General features: G+C 35.8%; 1 protein-coding gene across 1 annotated transcript in view; it reads right to left on the bottom strand.

Moving 5' to 3' along the window:
- Positions 1 to 24,458, bottom strand: part of LOC107504294 — a 29,966-nt gene that overhangs the window by 2,815 nt on the left and 2,693 nt on the right. The window contains exons 3-17 of the mRNA XM_016133414.2: positions 24,111 to 24,170; positions 20,942 to 21,057; positions 20,123 to 20,296; positions 19,481 to 19,715; positions 18,924 to 19,067; positions 16,490 to 16,599; positions 15,930 to 16,026; positions 14,617 to 14,718; positions 14,077 to 14,184; positions 9,086 to 9,340; positions 5,357 to 5,478; positions 4,361 to 4,534; positions 2,937 to 3,171; positions 1,922 to 2,065; positions 870 to 979 (exon numbers count right to left, since the gene is read on the bottom strand). Coding sequence (XP_015988900.2) covers positions 870 to 979; positions 1,922 to 2,065; positions 2,937 to 3,171; positions 4,361 to 4,534; positions 5,357 to 5,478; positions 9,086 to 9,340; positions 14,077 to 14,184; positions 14,617 to 14,718; positions 15,930 to 16,026; positions 16,490 to 16,599; positions 18,924 to 19,067; positions 19,481 to 19,715; positions 20,123 to 20,296; positions 20,942 to 21,057; positions 24,111 to 24,170 — 2,186 coding nt within the window. The remainder of the gene's footprint in view (positions 1 to 869; positions 980 to 1,921; positions 2,066 to 2,936; positions 3,172 to 4,360; positions 4,535 to 5,356; positions 5,479 to 9,085; positions 9,341 to 14,076; positions 14,185 to 14,616; positions 14,719 to 15,929; positions 16,027 to 16,489; positions 16,600 to 18,923; positions 19,068 to 19,480; positions 19,716 to 20,122; positions 20,297 to 20,941; positions 21,058 to 24,110; positions 24,171 to 24,458) is intronic.

Here is a 24,458-nt window from a genome sequence, read left to right as displayed (position 1 = left end):
ATCACATTTTCTTGTGTTCTTAATAATAACCCCTTTCTCACGAAAAAGGGAGGGGGGAGAAGAGGAGCATCTATCATTCATTCATGCATTCATGCATTCATACTTATTGAATAAATATTAATTCCTATGTGCAAGTATGTTGAGCAAATCCCTGCCTTCATGAAGTTGGCATTCAAGTGAGTAAATACAGATAAATAAAATAAAATAAATAAAATAAAATGATAAAATAAAATATATACTGAGTGAATGTGGTAAGAACTATGGGGAAAACAAATTAGGAAGGAGTGGGAAATATGGAATATCCTGAATTGGGGAAAGACTATCAAATCTTCCCTTTTGGAACACTCTACTCAAAGAATGTCTTCTCCTGTATTTCTTTCATTGTTCTGAGATCTTTTTCTTTATTGACCCTATCACTATCTGTAATCAGACATTTGTTTGTTGGCCTACTTGTTTAGTATCCATCATTCATAAAAATGTAGGTCCTAGGTAGCCTTATGTCCCTTGTTTCATCTACCCCTGTGTCAACAGGATAGAAACCATTAGCAAGTAGACCACCTAATATAGTTTTATTTAATAAATTAAGTATCAAAAATTAACTTAAGATATGTTCCATTCTTAGAATTTTAAGAACTTACAGCTTTTAAAAATACAAGGTTATATTTTATATTATTTTGTCCTGTTTTTATCTCCTGCTATGGCGCATTGACATTTCTTTCTAAAACAGATGATAAACCCCTGGATAACAGAAACCAGGTACAGCTCTACTTTTGTTTGTCTGACAAAGTCTTTCATTATTACTTCAAAGAATAATGATAATAAAGTCTGACTAAACAAATAAATAATTTAAAAAGGAAAAAGAAGCTTACCTTTCGAAATACTTCCTCTAGGTGACAGCACCAAGAATATTTTTGAAAGCACGAGATGAGTTGTGCAATGAAGAGAGAACCCTTTGTGATATCTCTCCAGGATATATTATCTATGAAGATATGGAGTGGTAAGTCTTGGGCTGTGGCCATAGCTATTTTTTGTTGTTGTTTACACTTTTGTTCTGTTTGTTTTTAAGCAAAGCTTGTGAATTAACATGTTTAGAGGAAGCACTTATATTTCTACACAAAATCATTTTCCACAAAGAGGAAACAAACAAATAAAAAACTATCAGAGGATGAAGGAAAGAATTGCTGAAGTTTACATAATGATTGTATTGTATTCCTGGGACTGACTTTCTATCATGTGTCTTATGTTCATTCACTTAGTTTTGAAAAGAAGCTTGAAAGATAACTAGAATTATCCCGTTTTACAAAGGAAAGAATAGAAGCTTAGAAGGATTAAAGAACTGTCCCATGTTCATACAGTAAGCAACACAAAATGGCCACCTAGGGTAAGGTTACTTATAGATTCTATAGTATATCATCTTTCACAATATAGTAAACAAAATAGATGAACAGATCCAAAGGAAACTTTTTGAATGGAGGAGGAACATGTTTATGGCATAAACTGTGTTGATAGTTTCACAGGTGTATACTATATCTAAACTCTTTATGTTAGATACATTAAATATATACAACTTTTTATATGTCAATTATACCTCCATGAAGTGGTTAAAAAGAGACTTTAAACAAAAATTTTCAAATTAGAAACATTCAAATATAAGGCTTCTTAAGATGATTACCTAGAGGTCAAGGACTAAACACTGTCCCTCTGCTATTAGGCCTAAGAAGCCCCACAGAATCATTTTCTACCTGTTGTAAAAGGGAATCCACATTCCTACTAGAGTATGCAATGGCACTACTCTAGTGTCACATGGGAAATATGAAGAAAAGGGCTTGAAATTGATCATTTGAGAAAGGTCAGCCAGTCCCAGTCATTCAAAAGTGGCCTCAGGCTCACAAATTCTTGTCTGCAACTGAAAGATACATACGTGGGGTGGAGGAGCAGAAAGCAATGAAGTCCTTCTCCACGTGTGTCTTGTAAACGGCGTCCTCCTCCAGGTTCTCGAGTGACTGTGAACAGCTGTCTGCCATGGCTTCTGGAGAGTCGCTGACCCACAATTCCCCACGATTTGCTGCAGAGACATCGACTTCCCATATACTGTGTGCCTCCCTCAGTATGACTGTCTTAGTTGCCTGACTCATCCTTTTTAAATGTTTATTCTCACCAGTTTCATATGCCTGTGCGCAACTCCTCCCCGCGCCCCACACAGACAGCACCTTGCCTCTTTCTAGCGTCTTTAAGCAATGTGCTGATTAATAGTGACAATATCTTGTCAGTAAATAGTGACAGCATCATAAAACTGGAAGAACCCATTTGCTAAGAAGAGCAAAGGAGTTAAAACCTTATTTACATTATTTTAGCGTTACCAGATTTTAGCTAAGTTATTTCTGCTTTTTCCCCCAAACACTGCTCCAAAAAGCTAAGAAGAAACTGGAAGTCATTTTTAAAAAAAAGAAAAATTTGATTGTGATCCCATGTAACCTCATCTCCCTACTAATTTCATCTTCGATAATGTATGAAAATAAAAAAGGTGTTGCTATTACAAAATAGCCTCACTTTCAAATGAAATTCTTCAAAAGCCAGAGAATGTCGGAATGTCTGTAAAACATTTACAAATAAAGCTGTCATTGAAATGATTTCATTCCAAAGTTGAAATACTTTTGTTTAACATCAATTTAGAGATTCTGCCAATCTCCTTCATCACTTACCTTGGATTAAATTGAATAGGTATTTCTCAGCTGACAAGTCAAATTCTCATCATGCACCCCCCACCCCCACCCCACCCCCCGCCTGCATCCCCCTCCAACTGAAGTTTCCTAATAATTCAATTCAGTTTGCTTACGCCTAATGGGAGCAAAGATCGTTTCCCCTAAAAATAAAACATACATCACAATCCTCAGCAAACACCTGAGGACCTTTGGATTTTCTGACTCAGAACTCACCACCTCTGCAGGCCTGAACGATGATGACCTTTGGTTTGTCCTTTAGACTGAGGCAGTTGCGGTTGTTGAATAACCTGAAGATGGTGTCATATGGGAGCACATCTGGCTTTTTGTCACTATGCAAAGTCCCACAGATTCCATCTAGGATGCCATGAGACATGAATACTAAGAATGTGCTATCTGAAGACTTGTGCTCTGGGCGGGCAGCAAATTCCCGCAGCACTGACTCCATTTCCTGAAAAAGACCACAGAGTCTTACTTTAATAGGACAGGCATTAAATTTAATCTGAACTCCCATTTATCATGAGTAGTATAGGAAACATCGGTAGTGTTCTAATCATTGTGCTTTCACATCATGGTTACTCAATGGTAGTTTTATTTTTCTTTTTATAATGGAATAGTTGGTACAACTTTCTGCTGCCACCAACATCATATAAATTGTCCTCTTGACACTTTTTATATTTGCTTATTGTCATTTTTTATACATTTTCTGTCCTTTCCCTCATTACTTAAGGAGAACCTTGTGTCATAAAGACATTATGCAACTTCCCTTCTAAAATCCTTCACACCGTACTTAGAATAAAATAAACCTTCTGACATATGTATACTCCGTCCTACCAGACTTTCTTCTCCTCTCGTCTCTAGTCCCACTGGTCTTCCTATGTTTCTCACATGCCAGTTTCATATTCGGGTCAGACTTCAGACTTTTCATTTGTAGTCATTCTTGGAATGTATTTTATTCACATCTTTCCAGAGATATCTTGTACCTGGTAGTGGTCTGTCAGCTCCTATATTGTCTCCTAACAGAAGCTTTTCCTGACCATTCCATCAAAGTTCTTACTCCCCACTTACTACTCTACTCTTAGGTTTTCTTTGACCTTTTTCATTTACTTTTAACTTTATTTTCACTCTTACGGAGACACACGGACACATCAAATCTCTGAAATTTTCTGTTTTGCTTTTAGTTTGATTGTCCTCCACCAAGTTCACATTTAGGTTCACTACCAAAATCAAGTCAAGCTGGGAACTTCCTGTCTCATTCACAGACCTGTTCCCAGTGCCAGGAATAGCCCCTGGAACAAAGTCAGGACTCAGTGTTTGTATGGTGAGTAGACACCCACTAAACATTCATTACTTTAGGATTTTCTAGGATTATTGAATCTAAATCCTGATCATCCCACTTTGGAACTAAAAATTGTGTGGGTACATGTGCCAATCACTTTTCGTTCAATTTTATAGAATTGAGAATATTTGGAGAGCAAAAGAGACAGAGGTAAATTTAATGATATGTCTATTACTTTGATTTTATAAACACACAAACACACAAATATGCAGCCTAAGGTTGTTAAAGTATTTGGCTAACATATTAGTAGGAGGATATGTGTTGAATGCATACATGTTTGGGGTGGGCGAAGGGCCCTTACCCTGGCTGTGAGTTTCTCTTTCACATCCACACTATAGCCAAGGCCCTCAAGCAGCTTCTTCATCCCTGTAACATCAAGCTCAGACCCTTTCCTGAGAGGAAGATGATCAAACTCTGTATTGCATATGATGAGAGCCAGACGAGTGCGGTCCTTTCGCTCCTTTATTGGATAGATCTGCAGGAAATAAATATGCAGTGAGTTTGATTTATCTAAATCTCCCTTAAACCTTTCTATACTAATTACTGTTGCTTTGTTAAGATCTCATATAGCAGCCCTCTTCTCTCTTCTGTACCAGAAGACACTGCTTCCTTGTTCTTTGTAGTAGATTGAATTGACAATAGGAAGAACTGAGGATTGAAAGTGATTCAGTGTTCAAGAGCCCAGAGTGGGATCCAGAACATATTTGGGATAGTTACACAAGAATCTTGAGGAAACTAGACCAGTTCCTACCTTATCCATCTCCTCTCTCTTCTCCACCTAGACAAAGCTTTCTTGGTATTCAAGGTTCAGATCAAATTTTATAAAAATCAGGAGACATTGCTATTGGCTCCAGCTAAAAATAAATACCTGAAAATTCTTTGCCTTTGGTAACATTATTACTTTGGTACTATTTTTAACATGTCGATTTATAATGCATTTCAGGCTTTGATTATATTTTAGATATGCTTTGCATCTAGGCTTTCCAACTAGCATGCAAACAGTTACTACTCAGTCATGTTCTCTTATAAATATTTTGATTCTATAAGCATGTGATAAATCCCCAAAAGATAAGAGAACAAATAAATGAACAAAGTGAGATTTTATCATGGGTTGAAAGAAAATTGGGGTCTGTATAAGGTTACACGATTTCCTCCTTATTCATTTCCTCCTGTAATCTATGAAATCAATTACCTCCCCACCCATCTACTCTACATTTAGTGCTTTAAAAAATTGTGCGTTTAGTGAAAGCAATTGTTTCTCTCTCTCTTTCCTCATTTCATGTACAGAGCACAGTACCTCTCCAGTCCTTTCTTTACACAGTTTCAGGAACTCTTCATGAGGACAAAGCTTGAGGGTATCTATAGATTCTGCTATAGATTCTGCTGACTCAGCTGGTCCCGCCAGTATTTTCAAATGAGCTGCAGGATACATCACACGACATCACATGATATAAATTTTGATATCTGCCTCTGTGACCCAATTTTCACCTGAGAATACTGACTGAGAAGGAAAATTCTAAGATTTTTTAAAACATCTTTTAATGTAGGAATCATAGTTATATCTAACTTCTGGTATGAAGAGATGTATTATGACTGGGAAAGAAGAGAGAAATCTTTGGTAAGAAAAAGCAGATCCACCTAAAAATATAATAGTATATTCTGATTATTCTGAAGAAGCACTTTGATGATTTGGGGTAAAATTTAGCCTTTTTTTAATGTTTAGCAAAAACAGTTTGCATTTTGCAATGTTTTTACTCTAAGGTATTCACTCATCCATGTGTACTTTCTCTTGCCTCTAAGCAAGAGTATATTAGAAATGTAATAAATCCCATGTACAATTCAAAATTTTCTAAAGCCCACATTAGAAAAGTAAAATTAAGTGGACAAAATTAATTTTAATATTTTAATTAACATAATACATTCAAAATATTATTTCACAACTGTTACTAGCCACAATTCAAGCACTTAACAGTCACGTGTGGCTGGTAGCTGTCATATTGGATGGTACAACATCCCAAGTCTCCTCCTACTTCACACGACACATAACACACACTTAATAGAATCCTGAACCCTGTGCTATCCAAGTAGTAATTTTTCAACAACCTCAGCCTGGGTTCTTAACTTTTTCAGAGGAGATGGACTTCGGTGATTCCTTACCAAGTTGGGAAGTCAGCCATTTAAAGGAGAAAAGCTACCTAGTAACCAGAATGCCATATCTGGGGACAAAGGGACAATTTTTTGGTCAGAGATTTTAACATACTCTGGGTGACCTGGCCTCCAAAGTGCTAAATAACCAGAGCTAAATTTTTAGCCCATGTCTTAAAAGATGAGGCAATAACTCCCCCTCGTTGGAGATGTTTGTTTCTGACTCATTTGGCCTGATCTCTAGAGAAATGTAATATGATCTGAAACCAGTCCAGTTGGCATATTTTGACTGAGATTGTGCAAGAGACTGGGAAAGTCCAGAGACCACACCAGGAGGGGGAAAAAAAGGAATTCATAAAATGAAATTAGAAGAGAGGTTTATCAAGATCTAATGTAATAAGGCTTTTATGAACCAAAATACTCTCTGATTTTATTTAAATTAAAAAAAAGCAATATTATCCTGTATGAAATTTTCAGTGCTTATATTTTATAGTTTTTTTTCTATTTTACTCATTTATTTCTATTAATTTTTACATAATATTTGTTTTGATAAATGTCTTTCAAAAAAGTTTTCTAAAAACCTAAGCTCTGAAGATGCAGCAAATTATAAACCTTTAAGGAAACCAAACTTTCTGAACATTAATTTTTATAGATTAAACAATGACGCATGTTCTCCCTTTGCATTCCAGATCTTAGCAATGTAATGACACTCAGAGCACTGAGATATTCCCTTGTCAAAGAGTATGTTTCTCATCAAAAGTCTCCTCTGGTTCCAGTTTATTTACATATTTGCTAAACTCTCCAACTTAAGAAATGTTGTCTAATGTCTATGTATAAACAGCGTTTGCAGATAAAATTGGGAATTAGGCAGTATTTCTATCTGAAATCTAATAGTAAAAATAGCATAAAAAACAAATCCTTTCATTACAACACAATGAATATTATTATGCAGCCCACTGCCCAAAAAGAGTTTCTTTCCATTAGCCCGGCAGTGCAGCAGAAAAAAATGAGAGAATTAGAGGTTTCAATGAAACTTTTAATATCTGAGTTTTATCTGTTAACTAATGAAATACTCAGGACGCCCCTTCAACTGATAAAAAAAAGTGAGGAGCTGGTATGAGATAAGACAAAACCAACTCCCTTGGTGGGTAGGAATTTGAGTACTTACTTCTCTCTCTAAGTAATAGTGTTTGGCACATAGCATGTATATATATGTGTTTGTTAATTGAGTTTGTTAAATAAGATAAACAAATAGCTTGGATTCTTTCTATCCCCCACTTAATTTTCTTAATACTATGCTAGAAACCCTCAGAATTATATCCGTGTCCAAAAGGCCTGAACAGAGCTTTTATATATTCTGATAGCCCAGCTCACCCAGCTTACTGGCCTGCTGGGTGAGTGTGCTATAGGTGTCCGGGATCACTTTGGAGGCACCATGTGTAGACAGAGCCCAAGGAACCACTGAACCACATCATGACACAGGGTCTTTACCTGCCTCCTGCCTGCCGCAATCTCTCCTAATGCAGCAGGTTATCTCAGGTTTTAGTTGAATGCTCATTGTGATTCCTGGGGTTGCTAAAATTATTTTGAAGCTCCTATTACTTCAATCCTGGTTCCCATTTGTTGAATTATCTCTGATATTTGAAAAAAAAAAATCCTTTTTTTTTTTTTTCTGTCCCATCCAGATTTTAGAGAACACGATGAATCTGCACAAAGACCAGTTTAAATATTAATGAGAACACAGCCTAGGCCACAGTCTTGGGCACCTGTCACATGAGCTTTTGCTTCCTGCTGCTGCCCCCAGAAAAGGGCTTATTGAAAAAGTATATTTGTATTAGTGAGGGCTATAAAATTTATGTTGTCTTTGGTTTATAATTCCTTATTTTTGATAAACTCTAGTATTTAGGGCTGGAATTTCAGCTTAAACTCAGCAAATAGAGTCTGTCAGTGGAGAACTTGGGCCTGTGGATATTTAGATTCTAGTAATATTCATAATTCAGTGTAGGTAAAAAGTTTTGAAACATTTTAATATATTAGATACTTTATAGGTATTCTCCTGATCAAATTTTGTAACTTGCAGAAATGAGTAAGCACTGAAAAGCCCTAAATATTACAAGCCAAATAATTATGATAACTAATATTTATTTGCACGTGTGTTATCCATTTGTCTGTTCATCCTACATTTATTTGTCTGCTTTGTGCCTAGCACTCTGCTAAAAACTATTATTCATTGATGAAGAAAACAGCTGTACTCTGGATTAAGTAATTTGGTGGATTACAGTCCCATCTAATGAGATAGAAAAGGGATAGAGTGGAATAGATTTGATAGGGGAAATTGAATATTTAATTTTAGATATCTTAGTTTTGTGAAGCCAGGGGAATATTTTACTGGAAATGTTGAATGTGCAGCTAGAGCTAAATATATCTGGAGCTCAGCGAAGAGTGCTCGATGAGAGCTAAAATCTCAGGAGTTGTCAGCATATCCTTGCCATTGTGTTTCTAGCCTTATAAAGCCTATGAAAATTACTAAAATTGTCCTCATTTCACAGATGCTAAGACTGATGCCTAAACAAATTAAGAAAATTGAATGAAGTCGGATAGTGTCCAAAGTGAAAGAATCTGGTTTCAGATCCCCCTAACTACGAAGTGTCTATAACTAGCTATTTCTACGAGCAACCTAAACACCAAAGACTCAGCTTCTTAGCTAACTGGAAATTGAATCACCTCTCATGGAAGATAACAAGGCCCTTCAAAGGGCAATGATAGATTTAATGAAAATGATATTTTAGTAATATAAGGATGGAGAGCATTATAGAGGATACTGAAGCAAAATTGGTTTTGAAAAATTTGAGATATTCATTGCAAATTATTCCATTCTTACCTTCTGTACTGGTGGAATTTTTGTTCGTATTAAGGAAGGTTTGGACAAGGGCTTGACCTGCCTCGTGGCGTTTTTGACACACAGAGTCCACCAAGACTCGGGCCTTGTCTGCAGTTTTGGCATCTTGAAATTTTTTCTTTTCAGTTTCTTCCAGTTTTAGAACATTTTTTTCCACCAAGCCATCCAAAATTCCAGTTAAGATTTCTTTCCCGAAAGATTCCAAAACCTTAAGTGGTTTTTTGTCGTGTTTTTCTTCTGCCAGAAATACAAAGACTCCTTCAACTGTGGGCACAATCTAAAGGGTTTTGCCCTGTCTTTAAAGAACTCTCCATGATATGGAATACTCCTTAAATACTGTCTATCTCATCATTTCCCCAATAAAGTACATACTTCTTTCGTTATACCTATGGAGTTCTTTCAGCCTCTTAAATTCATACTAGGCTGTGTTTAATGATTTGTTGACACTTAAGTATTTCTGTTTGTTTGTTTTTAATGGCTTTTCATCCCCCTTCTATGGCACTGGGCCCAATGTCATCTACTGTTCTCATATTGCTCTTTCTAATTTTCTCCTTCTCATAGTGATGTTGATAATCCACCTGGAATGTATTCTCCAAGGAAAGTACATGCTTTTGTCTACACTGTATATTCCTCCTTCTAGAACCATAGGATCTTTTTCCTCCTCTGCATTTAGTTTCCCTGATGAAAGCACAATGCTTTTGAATCCACATTTTTGTACCAATATCTTTGTGCTTGAGAACTTAAATATATGTGTATGCTTGCTGAATACATAAATTAATGAATAAATGAATTAATGCATCCAAAGTTTTGTCTCAATCAAGATTCAGAGTTGAATATCCCCTTGTGACTAGTCTTTGAATATAGTAGATTAATTTAATGCCAGGTTAATTTATTATTGTCCAGGATAACTTGAATTTCTATAGGGAAATATAGAAGTCGAAATAGTAAATATTTTATTTTAATACCGCAGATATGATTTGGACATATATATGGGAAAGCAGGATATATCCTCAATTCTCAGTTAATTCTAATGTAATTTTCCAGTCCATCTAGATATAAAGATAGCCTTGAACACAAAATGACACATTCAAAAGAAAATGTACCAGAACATCGAACAAGAACTTGGGCCCAAAAGCACCAGCATCATTTTCTATGTTATCTGGAATTATTCTTTCAATAAATGTTTATTGGGCAATGATTATGAGAAATGTGGAAATTATAAAACATGAATTAAAAGGTACCTAATACAATTAATAACAACTAACATTTCTTGCCCACTTATTATGATTGAAAAAGAAATACATATAGAGCAATGAAAGTCATCATTATCATTATTATTATCATTTACAAGTCTTTGTACTAATAAAAATATTAATATGCCATACTCTCACAATAATCCAATGAAATAGTCATCATTTTCCCTATTTTATGGATAATTTGCTCCAAATCACCCAAATTAGGATTTAAATTCTGTTCTTACAACACAGCTTCAGTAAAAACAGTTAATAGTGATTGATCTCACTTTTGCCAAGTGCTATATGTGATTCTTCTTCTTTAAATTTCACCAAAACTCCATGTAACTGATATGTTAATAACAAAAAGCAGACAGACACAGAGAGGTATGTAATTGACCCAAATAGTACGCACAGTACACAAGATGCATAGTAAGTAGAGAGAAAGGATTCAAACTCAAGGGTTCGTAGCCCGCACTCCTAAATCATCAAACTAACATTGCATGATACTTGGTGAAGAGTGATAAAGCCTTCTTAGAAGAGATAGCAGAAACACTGGGGTGCAATATAGTATACAGATATTAGAAAGGAGAGTTTGAAGAACTACAAATAGCATGCAGGTTTGTGTTTGGAGTATTTAGTCTGCCTGAGTTCTGGGTTTCTATTTCATTGATCTTTGCCCTCAACAGGTAGTATCTGTCTACTGAATGAATGGTATGGGGAGGAATATGGTAAACAATATTACCAGAGTCTTGGCCTTAGGTTCTCTTGTCATCTACACATTTTCATGACATCATGATTATCTTTAAATAATAAATTATTCCCAAATTTATAGATTTAGCCTTGATGTGCTTACCAAAATTGAAACTCATATATCCATCTCTTCTCTACATTCTACGAACTCATTGTACTCATCTTTATAAAGCTGATCTGCTCATTTTTTATTCACCTGCTTTGTTTCCTGTCCTAGTAAATGATATCTAACCACCAAGTACATCAAGCCAGTAAAATACAGTGATAGTGAATCTCTCTTGTCTTCATAAAAAAAAAAACTTATTTTCCATCTCATGTCAAACAGTAAATTGATTTTATCTGCTAAATATTTGCAGAATATGACTACTTCTTTCATTTCTATTTGCTTATTAGTCTATTTCAGGCCGACATCCTTCCTTTTTTAATTAGTTCAAGAGCCTTATAAATCTACTCTTTTCCCCTTCTAATATGTTCTTCACAATGAAGCAGAGTGAGGGTTCCAAAATCTAGATTTGATAATGAAACCTCTAAACTTAATCTACTCTAGGTCTTCTCATTTATCCTCATCCTCTGCTATTTTAGCCACCTAGTCTTTACATTTAAAGCACTCTGCCCTTCTTTCATTTCTAGAAAGCCCTTACATAATGATCTCTATGTAGTTAATATCCCACCCCTACATTTCTTCCTGTTTCCCCACTGCTCCTTTTAGCCTTTAAATCTCAGGTTAGATGTTACTTTCTTCTGGGAATCTCCCCTGATGCTTGCAGACTAGACATCGAGTCAGAGGTATATGCTCCCAGAACACCTTTTTTCTCCCTAGGCTAGCAAATTTTTTTCTTGTAGTTGTTAATTAGTTAACGATAGCCAACCAAACTCAGTTGTTTATATTTATTGGGCCACTTTATTTTTGTCTAGTGCCTTTCGGTTTCTCACATCTGTTATTTAACGATGCTCTAATTTCAATCCAATAACCAGTGAGGCCATCCTGCCTGGCCCAAGTGGTCGCCATGAGTGTTGATTAATTTACTACTCACTCCCCAACCAAATGCTCTATTAGTGTCATGAAGAAGACAAGAAAATAATCAATCCTTGCATTTTAGGAACTTAAGTAAAATGTTGTGTGAGACATAAACCTTGGAAAGAATTATAGCACAGAGAGAATCAAAGAAGTAAAGAAACACAAAAGCAAGGAAGTATGAGTTGGGTAAATACAGTAAATAAAATTTTTTATGAGGCCAAGGTCATGTTTTAGAGGAATTAATGGAAACTATTTTAAAAGGTGGGAATGAATACCTATTTGAAAAGTACAGACATTTTAAAAAAGGCAACAGGGAGCCACTGCATGTTCCTGAATAAGAAAATTATATTAATAGATACCTTGAATGTGAGAACTGATAATTTTTTCCTAATGATTCTAATTCGCAGACAAACTTATGCCAGACTGACTCTATAAGAATTATCTGTAGGTTTTTAGAAGATTGCAAATGCCTATAGGCTATTTAAGATTGAGCAATTCAGGCCAGTTCCTTCTGGGTTGGAGCTTCAACCATTCCTGGTCCCCTCTGCGTTCCCCACCCCCCAGCCCTCCGAGGCTGGGTACCAGCGTGTTTGTACCTGAGCAAGGGAGCCATCAGTGCTTTATGCTCCCGGAACAAGCATGGTGCTCTCTCGTGGGGAGTCGCAGTAGGCAAGGCGATGGATCATGTGAATGCGCTATGCCAGCTACTGGTGAAAGCGGAGATGGTCATGAAAGACCCAAGCTCAACGCAGCACAACTGGCTGAAAGCCTCAAGGTAGCTGGATTCTAGCACCCCGACCCCGCCTCCTTCCTCTCCCCCAGCTACCCCAGCGCAGTTCACTGGTTAAAGTGTACAGCTGAAACTTGTTGGATTTTGTTAACTAATGCTACCATAAAATTAATTAATTAACTAATTAGAAATATATTTATAAAATAAAAGTAATAAATTTAAGCTAAATAGAATTTTTAAAAAAGAAAGATGGATGTTTAAAGAGTTGAGCGTGTAATGGATTTGAAGAAGTCATTATATAAAGAAATCTGTAAAAAAAAAAAAGAACTATTCAGGGTCAGGATAATCTGAATAATCTGAATTTTGAAAAATGATTACAGATTATTCAGATCTGTTGTAAAGTTTAGAAACCACTGATCTTCTTAAACACTTCTCTTTCAAATGAGGAGAATGGAGTCCAAAAAGTGATATGACATGTGCATACTCACTATATAAATAACTAATGACTCCATCTCTTTAGCTTTTTCAGTTTCTGTGTATAAGAAACATGACCTGAAAGTAGAAAGCTGGGTGAATTGGAGGCTTAAAACCTGGAGAGCAGAAGACCAGTTAAAGAACTGTGGAAAACAACAGTACAGAGTTTCCTTAAGAAAGTAAAAATAAAACTATCAAAAATTCAGCAAAAAGCAAAACAAAACTGTGATAGTAATCTAAGAAAAACTGCTGCAGTAGTTAACACCAGGACTGGAGAGAAATGTGGGGAAAAATGGAGTCACTTTAAAAAAGACCAAGAGTGTACTTCAATAGAGGGGATGGCAAAGGGGGCAGGAGGAAGTCAAAGGCTCACATATGATTCTGGGAACAAGGTTCATGATCCAGATGACTAATTTGAAATTAATAGGAAGCTGGGAAGATTTCAGAGTACATTTAGACACTTTGAGAGTTGTCTCACACAGAAATAACATACTCTATTTGTCTTCATCATTCTTTCTTTATCAGAAGCTGACAGAAGGGAATGAACTTTTCCTGGGTCTAAGGTATCTAGAAACCATACTTTCCTTCAGCCCCTCTAAGGCAGTAGCCTTTGATTCAAGTTACAGAGCTAGTGAGGGGAAGAATTCAGCTTGCACACTATCTGCCTGTTTCCCTTTTGTTATTTCAGCTTGTCACAGAGCAATGAATAAAATGTTTCTTAAGACCCAAGCCCCAGACCCCTAGTCAGAAAAGGACCTTTACTCACCAGCCATTGAAAACAGCCTCTGTCCCTTCCTGCTGCCTTGAAGAGAGCCACAGTTCTGAAAATGAAAGTTGCTGGCCATTTCCTTTTTGTAGGAGGCGGGGACATTTAGTCACAGGTTAGGAAACTGCTGCTTAGCACTTCTGAGTCCACTGTCATGAAATCCCCAGTAGTTGACAAATGGATTTGTCATCCTTTGGGGGGAAAAAAGTGGAAATGCTGAAATATTGTACTTTTGGTTGACACCTCGGACTGTGTTTTTGTCTCATTTTCTTTCTCTCACTTCATTGCCTCCATACCTCCTTCTTTCTCTTTCTCCTTCTGATCTCTCAGTATTTCTCCTTTGCTCACCTAAAAATCATGGAGGAGTTAAAAGTAACAGGTCTCTTTTCATTTCTGTACTGGTATCAATCCTCTGTTTCCCCATCATTTTAATCTTTTATGGAAGTTCTGAAAAAAACCCTCACCTTCTGTCCCCTTATGCTTTTTTTAATTGCCTAACCCTGCCTTCACATTGACTTTTTTCTGAGGGCAACTTCTCACCTTCCTTTTTGATATTCTCTGAATAATGAGTGATCATAGAAGCAGTCTCAGGGTGTAGCAGAAGAAAAGTTGGATAATACGAAAGAGATATGTCCAGAACAGCTAGTAGGAAAAAAAAAAAAAAAAAAAAGACTGATACGTTCAACTTTGAAGGTCTTCAAAAGATCAGAAATTTTCCTTCACTTCTAATTGTTTAGGATTAGAAAGGGTTCATACTTACAAGTGAAAGGGGAGTACTTCCATTATTTTCTTAATTCTAACATAGCTGAGTGGAGAATTTTACCCTAAACTCATTACCACTGTACCACAACAGAGACATTACTTCGTGCACAACACATTTGAGTGCTTATTCATGGGGTGTCATGTATTGTCAGCTAATTGTTTCATGTTGGTTGACTATCTTGTTTTCTTAATAAAACTATAAACTACTAGTGGCCTGGGGTCAAATCAAAATTACTTTGCAGACCTCAAATACCTTAAAGAAGTCTAGAAATATGTAGTTTCTAGCCAAAGCTTTGTTAGAAGTAAACTCTGGAATTTTAGATAAATCACTTATCACACTGTTTGCCTTCTCTTTATCTCTCCTTCAGAACTTCAAATTCTTTGAAGACAGGTACCTACTGTGATTGCATCTATAGCTCTAAAGCAGAAATGCCAGCAAATGGTCTCTAGGAACAAACAATGTTTCTATTAGGCAGTTTAGCTCTCATGGATCAAGTCTTCAGGCTAAACCTAATACTAGCTCCAAATTCCACCCCCCATCTTCTCAGAGTAGAAAAACACCCAAAACGACCTTTCATTTTTATTTCAAATTTATTGGAATGTTTAAGGAAACATCTGCTTCTTGATTCCAAAAACATGTACAGAATGACAGAACTCCTGGTTTCCTACAGGAAAAAGAAATAGAACAAACATAAGAAAAGACTTCTGCTAAAAAAAAAAAGTAAGTTAAAAAATCACTCCATTTACGGAGACACACACACTCATAAACAGGAAGAGGCCATGCTGTCTAAGTATTGCCTTGGTGAGTGAAAGGGAAGAACATATAAAATGAAACTTTCATCGTCTATGACTATATCTCAATCTATATCAGTTGACCTTGAGGAAGGGCCATCTAACTCTGATGAACTTTAAGAGAAAAGCAATGTGCTCTGCCCTGAACCAGCAGAAAGGCTTCTTTTTAGTACCCCATTTATTACACTAGACATTCATAACTTAACCAAGATGAAGTTTCAACACTCTTCCCCCAACCTCACCCCACTCCAATACACACACAAATCTGTCCGTAGACACTGATACAACTTACTTATTTTAATATCCTGGAAAGAGGTAGAAACGTCTTGTCAAAGTTACTCTTTCGGTGGTGGGCATCTGTGCTCTACCATCTGGTAGCTCAAATGAAAATCGAACCTAAAAGGAAAAGAAAGTCTATATATTTTTTCCTGAGTGGAAGACTTTTCACTTAAGCTGGAAAAATTACAAAACTTATAGCCAAATAAATCATAAACACAGAAAGTTTGTGTATTTGTAAAAATAATAGCAGTATGTATAATCCAAGCATGGCATGACCAGACTTTTAAAATCTGCTGCTGGATCTAATAGCTATAGACACAGGCAGATCCACTTGTTTGTCTACTCAGGACTAGAGGGAAGTTAAAATAAATTATTATTTTCTAGGGGGTGTTTGATTTTTAGATCATAGCAAGTTGGATCTGTCTTTCAGTTTTGCCGACTCACCAAAGAACCTCCAAAGTTCATTTGGAAAGAAGGGCATTTCTGCAAGATTAGCATGACCAGAGTTGCTCCCTAGGTTTCCAACTGGAATAGTCAAATATCCAGGGAAGTAGCATGTGAGAAACATCTAGACACCTACCTTTCGGAAAATTTCCTCCAAGTCACAGGACCAGGCATGTTCTTGGAGATGTTCGACGAGTTTCATGATAAAAAGAGAGCCCCGTGTGGGATGTCTCCAAGAAACATTATCTGTGAATAGAACACATTCCAAATCTCATGCAAAACTTTTGCCTGTCCAGAGATTGAATGCAAGGATTTCCACTTCAGCTGAGGGAGTCCGCTGAGTTCATGTTGTTTTGTATATGCTGCATGCTATTATTTAGTGAATATATTCAACATTCAGGGAGTATATTTTTACTGATACTTGACAATTGTTAATGTCAGATGAAGGATACCATGTATGGTACAGATGTTAAGATGTTAAGATGGCATAGTCTTTGAGTTCAAGGAGCTGCAAAACTAGTAGAGAGGGAGGGAAAGGCAGAATAGGGTAGAGGGAAGTGATTGGGTTTTGGAGAAGGAATACCTGAATGTGAATTTCAAGAGCAGGGTAATAATTTCTGCCACGAAATAAAAAAAAAAAAAAAAAAGGATATCCAATATATAATTTCTGCCACGAAATAAAAAAAAAGGATATCCAATGTATTATAAGTGTCTAGGAGAATATAAGCGATGTAATATGCAGTCTAGTCAGTGTAGTAATATTAGAAGCTTTTGAATATCTACTTTATAAAAAATTAATTAAAATCAAATAATATTGATCATATTTGGACAAAGAAAATAGGAATGAAATATGAAAATTGTAATAATATTTTAAAAAGCACAAATCTTGAAAAGGTTTAAGAGAAAAAGATCATATTCTACTGGAGGACAAAACAGTCTTATGGAAGAGAAATATTGAAAAATCGTTTTAATTATTAAAATAAGTAGAGACATAGAAATCATAAAGCCATTTTAAAATTATGTAAAGAAATAAATAAGAGAAGAGAGGTAAAATAGCTAAGTATACAACTATGGACACACACTTTAACCAAATGTTTTAGCCAATAATAATGGCAATAAAATATATAACAATAAGAGATTAAAATTTTATTTAAAACCTAGCTGTTTAATGAGGCTCATTTCAGTAAAAGGAAGGGATTGAGAGAGAGGGTAGAGGAAGGTATGTCTTCAAATTCTTTGTGAAATTAGGGAGTGAATAGTCATGTTTCCTCAGGACAGCACCATGACGTAGTTAGATCAGCACCAGAGAATGTGGAGCTACATTTACTAGTGAAAGGTAACTAGATGAGAAGTTTTAAGTAGTCTGGAAAGGAGGGGCGAGGACAGTAAAAGAAAAGGAGAAACAAATCAGCAAGATGAATGGTGACAAGCCAGGAGTCTATAAAATATTACGTAGCCGAAGGTAAATCTTTCATGGAAGCTGGAATCAAAAGATTTTAAAGAATAGTTTTTTCTCATACTAAAGTCTGCTAAATATGCTCAAACTGTAATTGTGTGAGGTTTTATTTTGTTTGTTTTGTTATTTTTTGATTTGTTATGTTTTGGTTTTGCCTAGTGTCATCATTTTTGATGAAAAAAATCACTCATTTCTACATTAAGACTTGGCCAATACAATGCAGAACCAGGCTCTCTCCTGAGAGATGGTACCTCATTACAGAAAATAATCTAATCTGTAAATTAAACTATTTGACCAGAAGCAAGGCCTTAAGGCCATAGCAAATCAAAAGAATGTGAGTGCCCAAGACATTTCAAATGATAGTGGATAAAATAATTCGAATGACTTTTATTTAAACTTTTCGACAGAAAGTAAGTCAAGGTAAAACCCTTGATTAAAGTTACAAGTAAAAAAATCTTTAATAATGGCAGTTATTTTATGTGTGCTTGACTCTTTGTCATGTTCAATATTTCTCATATATTATCTAATTTAATCCTAAGAACAATGATATTTGTATTTACATATGTTAACAAGAAATTCAAAGAAAGCCCAGAGAGGCTAAATAATTGGAACTAGTTTACAAAGTACTAAATGGCGAGGTCAGAATATAATCAGCAGTATTCTTAATCCATAGCCTAGGTTTAGAAATCATTAGTTTCTGTCTTTTCATCCATCCCATGCTTTTAGTTTAAACTAATTTAACTTAGAGACTCAATATGCCTTGTCTGCTCTTCTGCCTTGACGTCAAGGCAAATGGAACTGCTGAATGACCCCAACATTGCAGACCTTTACCACGTGGAATCAGATTCTATTTTTTTTTTTTTTCAGTGTAGATACTCTTCTATTTATCCCTCATGGTTCCAAGAAAATATTTTGCACCATGGAAGTTTTCTTATTACTAATTTAGCAAAAATATTTGTTTTCTGTAGGTAAGGGGAATTGAAGGTGTAACTGGGAGGAATGCTTGAGCTGTTCTTCAGAAGTCTCATGGAAAGCTCAACAGATATCTATTCTCTAGTGAATAGGGGTGAATTTCTGCTTTGGTGATGCCCACAAGGGTGTCCTACACAAGTACCTGGTGTTGAAGAGCAGAAAGCAATAAAATCCTTCTCTATATGGGCTTTCTTAATGGCATCGTACTCGAAATCTTCTGGAGGCAGTGAAGAGCTGTTCTCGGAAGATTTTGCTGAATCTTTTAACCACACCACCCCTTGATTCTCTGAAAGGGCAAGATTTGATTTCTTGTTACTAGTCAAGAGAACTACTTTCTCCCCTAAACCTCTGCTTATCCATCTTTACTGATTTATTTGTCACTGTCTTTCATTCACATGCATATACACACATACATCTCAGGAACTATATTTTTAATAAGTCCTCTCTACAACCCTTCAACAGATTCTAACATCAAAACATCAAAGTCTTAAGGCTAAAAATGCTATCTCTTTAGTTAAAAATGAAACAAATATTTACCATCCATTCACACAATTCTCAGAAACTACAATCTTGTTTGATGACAGTAAGTGTTCTTTGACATTAAGGAGCAGACACACAAAAAGTGAAAAATACTGGATGTATATGAATGATGAGGTCAATACTTGAATATCATGTGTTCTAGCAGACATCAGCACTCACCACCACGGCAGGCCTGGATAATGATCACCTTGGGTTTGTCCTTCAAATTTGGACAGCTCCCGGTATTCAAAATTTGAAAGATGGTGTTGATTTTCAATACATCTGCAACTTCTTCAGAGTAGTTTTTCCCACAAATGCCATCTCGAATACCATGAGACATGAACACCAAGAAAGTACTGTCAGAGGTCTTGTGCTCCTTGCGGGCAGCAAATGCCTTCAGCTCTATAGTCATGTCCTGAAAGAGACCACACCACTGATTTTGGACTGTGAAATTAATTATTATGGAATCTTGAAAATTCAATAAAGAGACACTAAGGAATCCTGAGAAATATGAATATCATTAGGATAGAAATGGAAATTTAAGTTTCAATTCAAATAAAGGCAATATAAGGTTATAGGATGTCATTCAGGGATTTCTAGTAGAGAGAGATGGGTATTACTTGGTTAATAGAACATTTACCCTTCAAAAAAGTTCCACCAGACTCTTGCTAAAAGATTACATTTGAAGGGATTATTGTGGCATTATGCACCATCCATGTAAATTTTAGACTATTTAGAGACGAAGTTTCTGGTGTTATAGTCAAATATTCTTTAGAAATGTGGAGGACATGACCATTGTCTCTACATTATGAAAAGCCTTACTGAAGCAGTGAGATTTTCTTTTACATCCATGGTGTACCCCAGACCTTCTAGTAGCGTCTTCATATCTCTGATATCAACATCGGCTCCTGTTCTCCTGGGAAGATTGTCAAACTCTGTGTTGCAGATAATGAGGGCCAGACGTGTGCGAGTTGATTTTTCCATTATTGGGTAAATCTGTAGGAAATGCAGATTGGATAAGTAGCCTTGTTCTTTTTAATTAAATATTCATCTTGAGGGTTTAAGACTGTTTCTCCTCCCTTAGTTCTATCCAGAAACCAAATCTCATGAATCATATATAGAAACAGAGAGAGCAAATGAATCTAACTATAGGAGTTAAAATAGATTTTGCAAAAGCATAGATGATAGCTGAGAACTTGACTTAATTATTTTTGAGAGGTAGGATTGTGAGAGGTGAACAGGTTTTGAAGCCAAAATGACAGAATCTTAAAACTGACTCCAAGTTACTGATTTTGGCAAAATATTTAACAATTCATGTTCAGTTTCCTGATTTCTAAAATGGGCTATTTTAGGGCTCAAGTTGTTGTTATATACAACAAGTTTAGAACAGTATCTGATTCATATTAAGCATTCAATGAATGACATTGTTGTTATTACTGTAATTATTTACTCAAGGAATTATACCAAACTTGGATCTTTATGCATAAACTAGAATTCTAAGAAATAGGAATCTTTTAAGGGAAGAAGCAGGATGATTTTCTAAAGCCTCTCAAAGAAATTGGCTCTAAAAAAGTGCCACTGCTCTTCAGAATGATCCCCAGTGTATCTTTCACCCAGGTCCTTGTGTTCAGAGCAAAGCACCTCTGCTGACTTCTCTTTCCATATCTTTTGAGCTGTTTCTAGGGGGCAAAGCTTGAGGCTCCCTCTTGGTCCTGGGAATGTGAGGTTAGTCGGGTTGTCTTGCATTGCCTGAGGAGCTGCAACAGACAAGAATCATTATGAATGATGGTATTTCTGAGTGTTCCACTTGACGTTACTCACAACATCATCTCTTTAGAAAGCCATGGAGGAAGAAATGAATCCTTAGGAGAAAAACTCTGGTGTAGTTGTCAACACTGTTGAATAAGTCACTGCCACTGGAACACATCCCAAACTAGAGGAGATTTCCAGTGGTGTGATACAAGGTTCTATCTTTATCTCCTAGGATCAGCATTTTTACAAATATTTTAGATTAAAAAATTTTGAAAAGAACTTTTCATGGCCATACATGATGGAACTCTCAGAAAACAATTAGTATGTTAGATAAAATAGTTGATATAAATTTGATGATTTAAATCTGAGGATAAAATTTAATGGAAGTAAGTTTTAATTACTCTTATTTTAATGTTTATATACATATATGCTTATTTATTTATTTACTTAATAGGCATGATAGACATATAAGAAGGAAGGAAGGAAGGAAGGAAGGAAGGAAGGAAGGAAGGAAGGAAGGAAGGAAGGAGGAAAAGGAAGGAAGGAAGGAAGGAAGGAAGGAAGGAAGGAAGGGAGGGAGGGAGGGAGGGAGGAAAGGAGGGAGGAAGGAGGTGTAGGATGTCTCTACTGTGTGAAGATGTGGGAAAGAGGATGAGGATTATTGAATATATTAACTAGAATGAACACAAAATAAAATGATAAATGCTAAAATCAAGATGCACACTGGATAGATTTATAACACCTAACATTGCTCAAATACACAAAGAAGAGTTTTTATAGTGGTTTATGTGAGTAAAGCCTTTAGTGTTTGTTTGATAACAAGTTCAACACCATCCAACAGTGTGATACACTTGCTGGAAAAATAACATAATCTTTGTTTCAAAATAGAAATGTTTTCTCAATATCTGGAAGACTTTTCAGAAACTAAACTATTCAAGCAAGAAAGTTATATTCAATTTTGAAGAGGAAGTTGAAGAAATTACTATAATATTTAGTTAGGTAAATGAAGGCAGCATGAAGTGTGCTTAGTGTGGGTAAAGTAAGAGATAATTAGAATTAATATATTGGAGAAAACTATAGTAATTATTATTAGGTGGAAAAATGTTCTATTTCTTCATACATGAGTCTGGAGAATAATAGAATAAATTAAAGAGAAAGATTTGGATTATATTAGAGATAACTTTTCTTAGTAAAGGAATAGAGAATTGGTTGTATAATGAATGTTTCATTCCATGAAATAGCTAAGAAAACATGCATGGGATAACTGCCCTTAATAGATTCACTACAGTAATTTATGAATATGGTGAAATATTTGCTTCCATGGCCTCTAAGTTTCTTTTAAATGTAAGGTCTTTTATTTTAAGAGAAAAAAGTCACTTTTGGGTGAAATAATTCCAGAATTGTGGGTGAAATACTGTTCTAAGACAAATAAAACACTGATTATTTAGTAAGCAAGAGACTAGATTCATACAAAAATAAGGTTTACTAATAAGGAATGTTGACCTTATACATATTGACCTTGTCAAGACTAAATAAAACTGAGACTATTTTTCAGAGTAGAGGACGGAAATATTTTTAAGATCTTCCTTTTTATCCGGGTCCTAGGATTTTCCTGTGCTACCTCCAATATTATGTGGAATGAAAATTTTAAATTTTTATGGCAGAGATTGGCTAGCTATTCAACAAGACACCACCTTTTCTTGGACACACAGCTAGTCTGTGGTGGCAACCACGCTGGCAGTTGAGCGTGGCCATGTAATTGAGTTCTAGACAATGGAATCTAAGCAGAGTTATGGTGTGGCACATCCAAGCCAAGCCTGGCAAAATGTCTCATAAAGGATCCTCCATATTTCTTGCAATACCATTAACTGGATGGTTATGACCACAGTTACTTTGGCAGTGTATGTTGCAGATATCAGAGCCATAGGATGGAAGAGGCATAGGCATCTGAGTTAGCGGTTGGAAGAGAGCTCTCTGCTATGGAGGATGCTCATTTATGAATGAAATATAAGTTTCTATCATATCCAAGCCATTAAAAATGCTTGATTTTTTTGCTCCATTCCATATAATCTTAATTGACATGAATGTGTGTAGTGTCATATCCATGCCTAAATTTTTGGGTGGTTTCAATTTGATGGTGAAGATTCTTAAATATCTAATCATTCATAATTTGTGTGTTCATACTTTCTCAATAAAATCAGGATGTTTGTTTTACTCTCTAAAGAGTTTGTAGAATAAGATCTCTAACAAAGTTGGCATGAGCTAAGTATTTTTCTAATGGCCTAGTACATAATAGAAATCTTGATGAAATTAGTTAGTAAAACAATATTTAACAAATATTTATTGCATGCACACTATAAGTCAACTATTGTTAGATGAGTTCATGCCTTTAATTAAGTCAGACATGTCCTATTTCCTCATAAAGCTTAAAGTCCACTGGGGGAAAATGATGAATTTATTTTTTAAAAATCAAGAAAAATATAGTGAGAGTTATGTCTGGAGAATACTAAGACATTGTAGAAATAGGGGCTTTGAAATAGAAGAGAAGAGACAGATCTGGATTTGAGAGAAGAAGCAATAAAACTTGCCACTGCTTGAATGTTGGAAATGAGGGAGAAGAAAGAGTTAAAGATAATTTCAGGTTTCTGTTTTGAAAAACTGGCCAATAATGGCACCATTAATCAAGATAGGGAAAACTGGAGAAAAGCAAGGTGAGGGAAAGAATGGATAGCAAGTTCAGCTAGGACACATATGGATCAAGGTGTCTGTGGAGAAGTGAGTGGGTGTGTTCAGAAGGCACTAGAATAGTGAAATGTCACATTCAAATTTGTAGTCAGGATTTGAAACACGGGTTCAGAATTTGTTAGTGTAAACATGATAGTGAAGCTGCAGGAGTGGCCACTGCCAAAGCAAAATAGATTGAGAAGAGGGAAGGGCATGAGATCAATCCGTGAAAATTACCCATAGCTTCTTCCCCCCAGGATTATCCCATGCATCTATAGTTAATGTTAAGGAACAAGGGGTTCAACAATGTTTTCGCTTTTAAACATAACATTACCCAGGAAGGGAAGAATCACTGCTGGGGAGTCTTGTGTATTATAATTTCCAGATTGTGGACCTGAGGAAAGATTAAAAAAACATTAAAATAGTCACTTGTCACCTCCGAAGAATCTCGTCCCAATGTGTTGGACATTCCCTATTGAAAATAACTTTGGCAGGTCAAAATGTGATTTTCCTGGAACCACACTCATCCCTGGGAAACAAAAACCTCTGCACATGAATTACTGGACTTTAACATTTGAGGCAGAAAAAAAAAAGCATATCTGGACATGACTTCCTTGATTTCTGCAATCTATGATAAAAGTGGAATTGAGACATCATTGGCTATAGAATCAAGAATTCTTTT

This window comes from Rousettus aegyptiacus, unplaced genomic scaffold (assembly GCF_014176215.1).
Source record: "Rousettus aegyptiacus isolate mRouAeg1 unplaced genomic scaffold, mRouAeg1.p scaffold_m13_p_5, whole genome shotgun sequence".
Taxonomy (NCBI): Eukaryota; Metazoa; Chordata; class Mammalia; order Chiroptera; family Pteropodidae; genus Rousettus; species Rousettus aegyptiacus.
The sequence above is the reverse complement of the archived record's forward strand: the minus strand, read 5'-3'. Positions and strand labels throughout refer to the sequence as shown.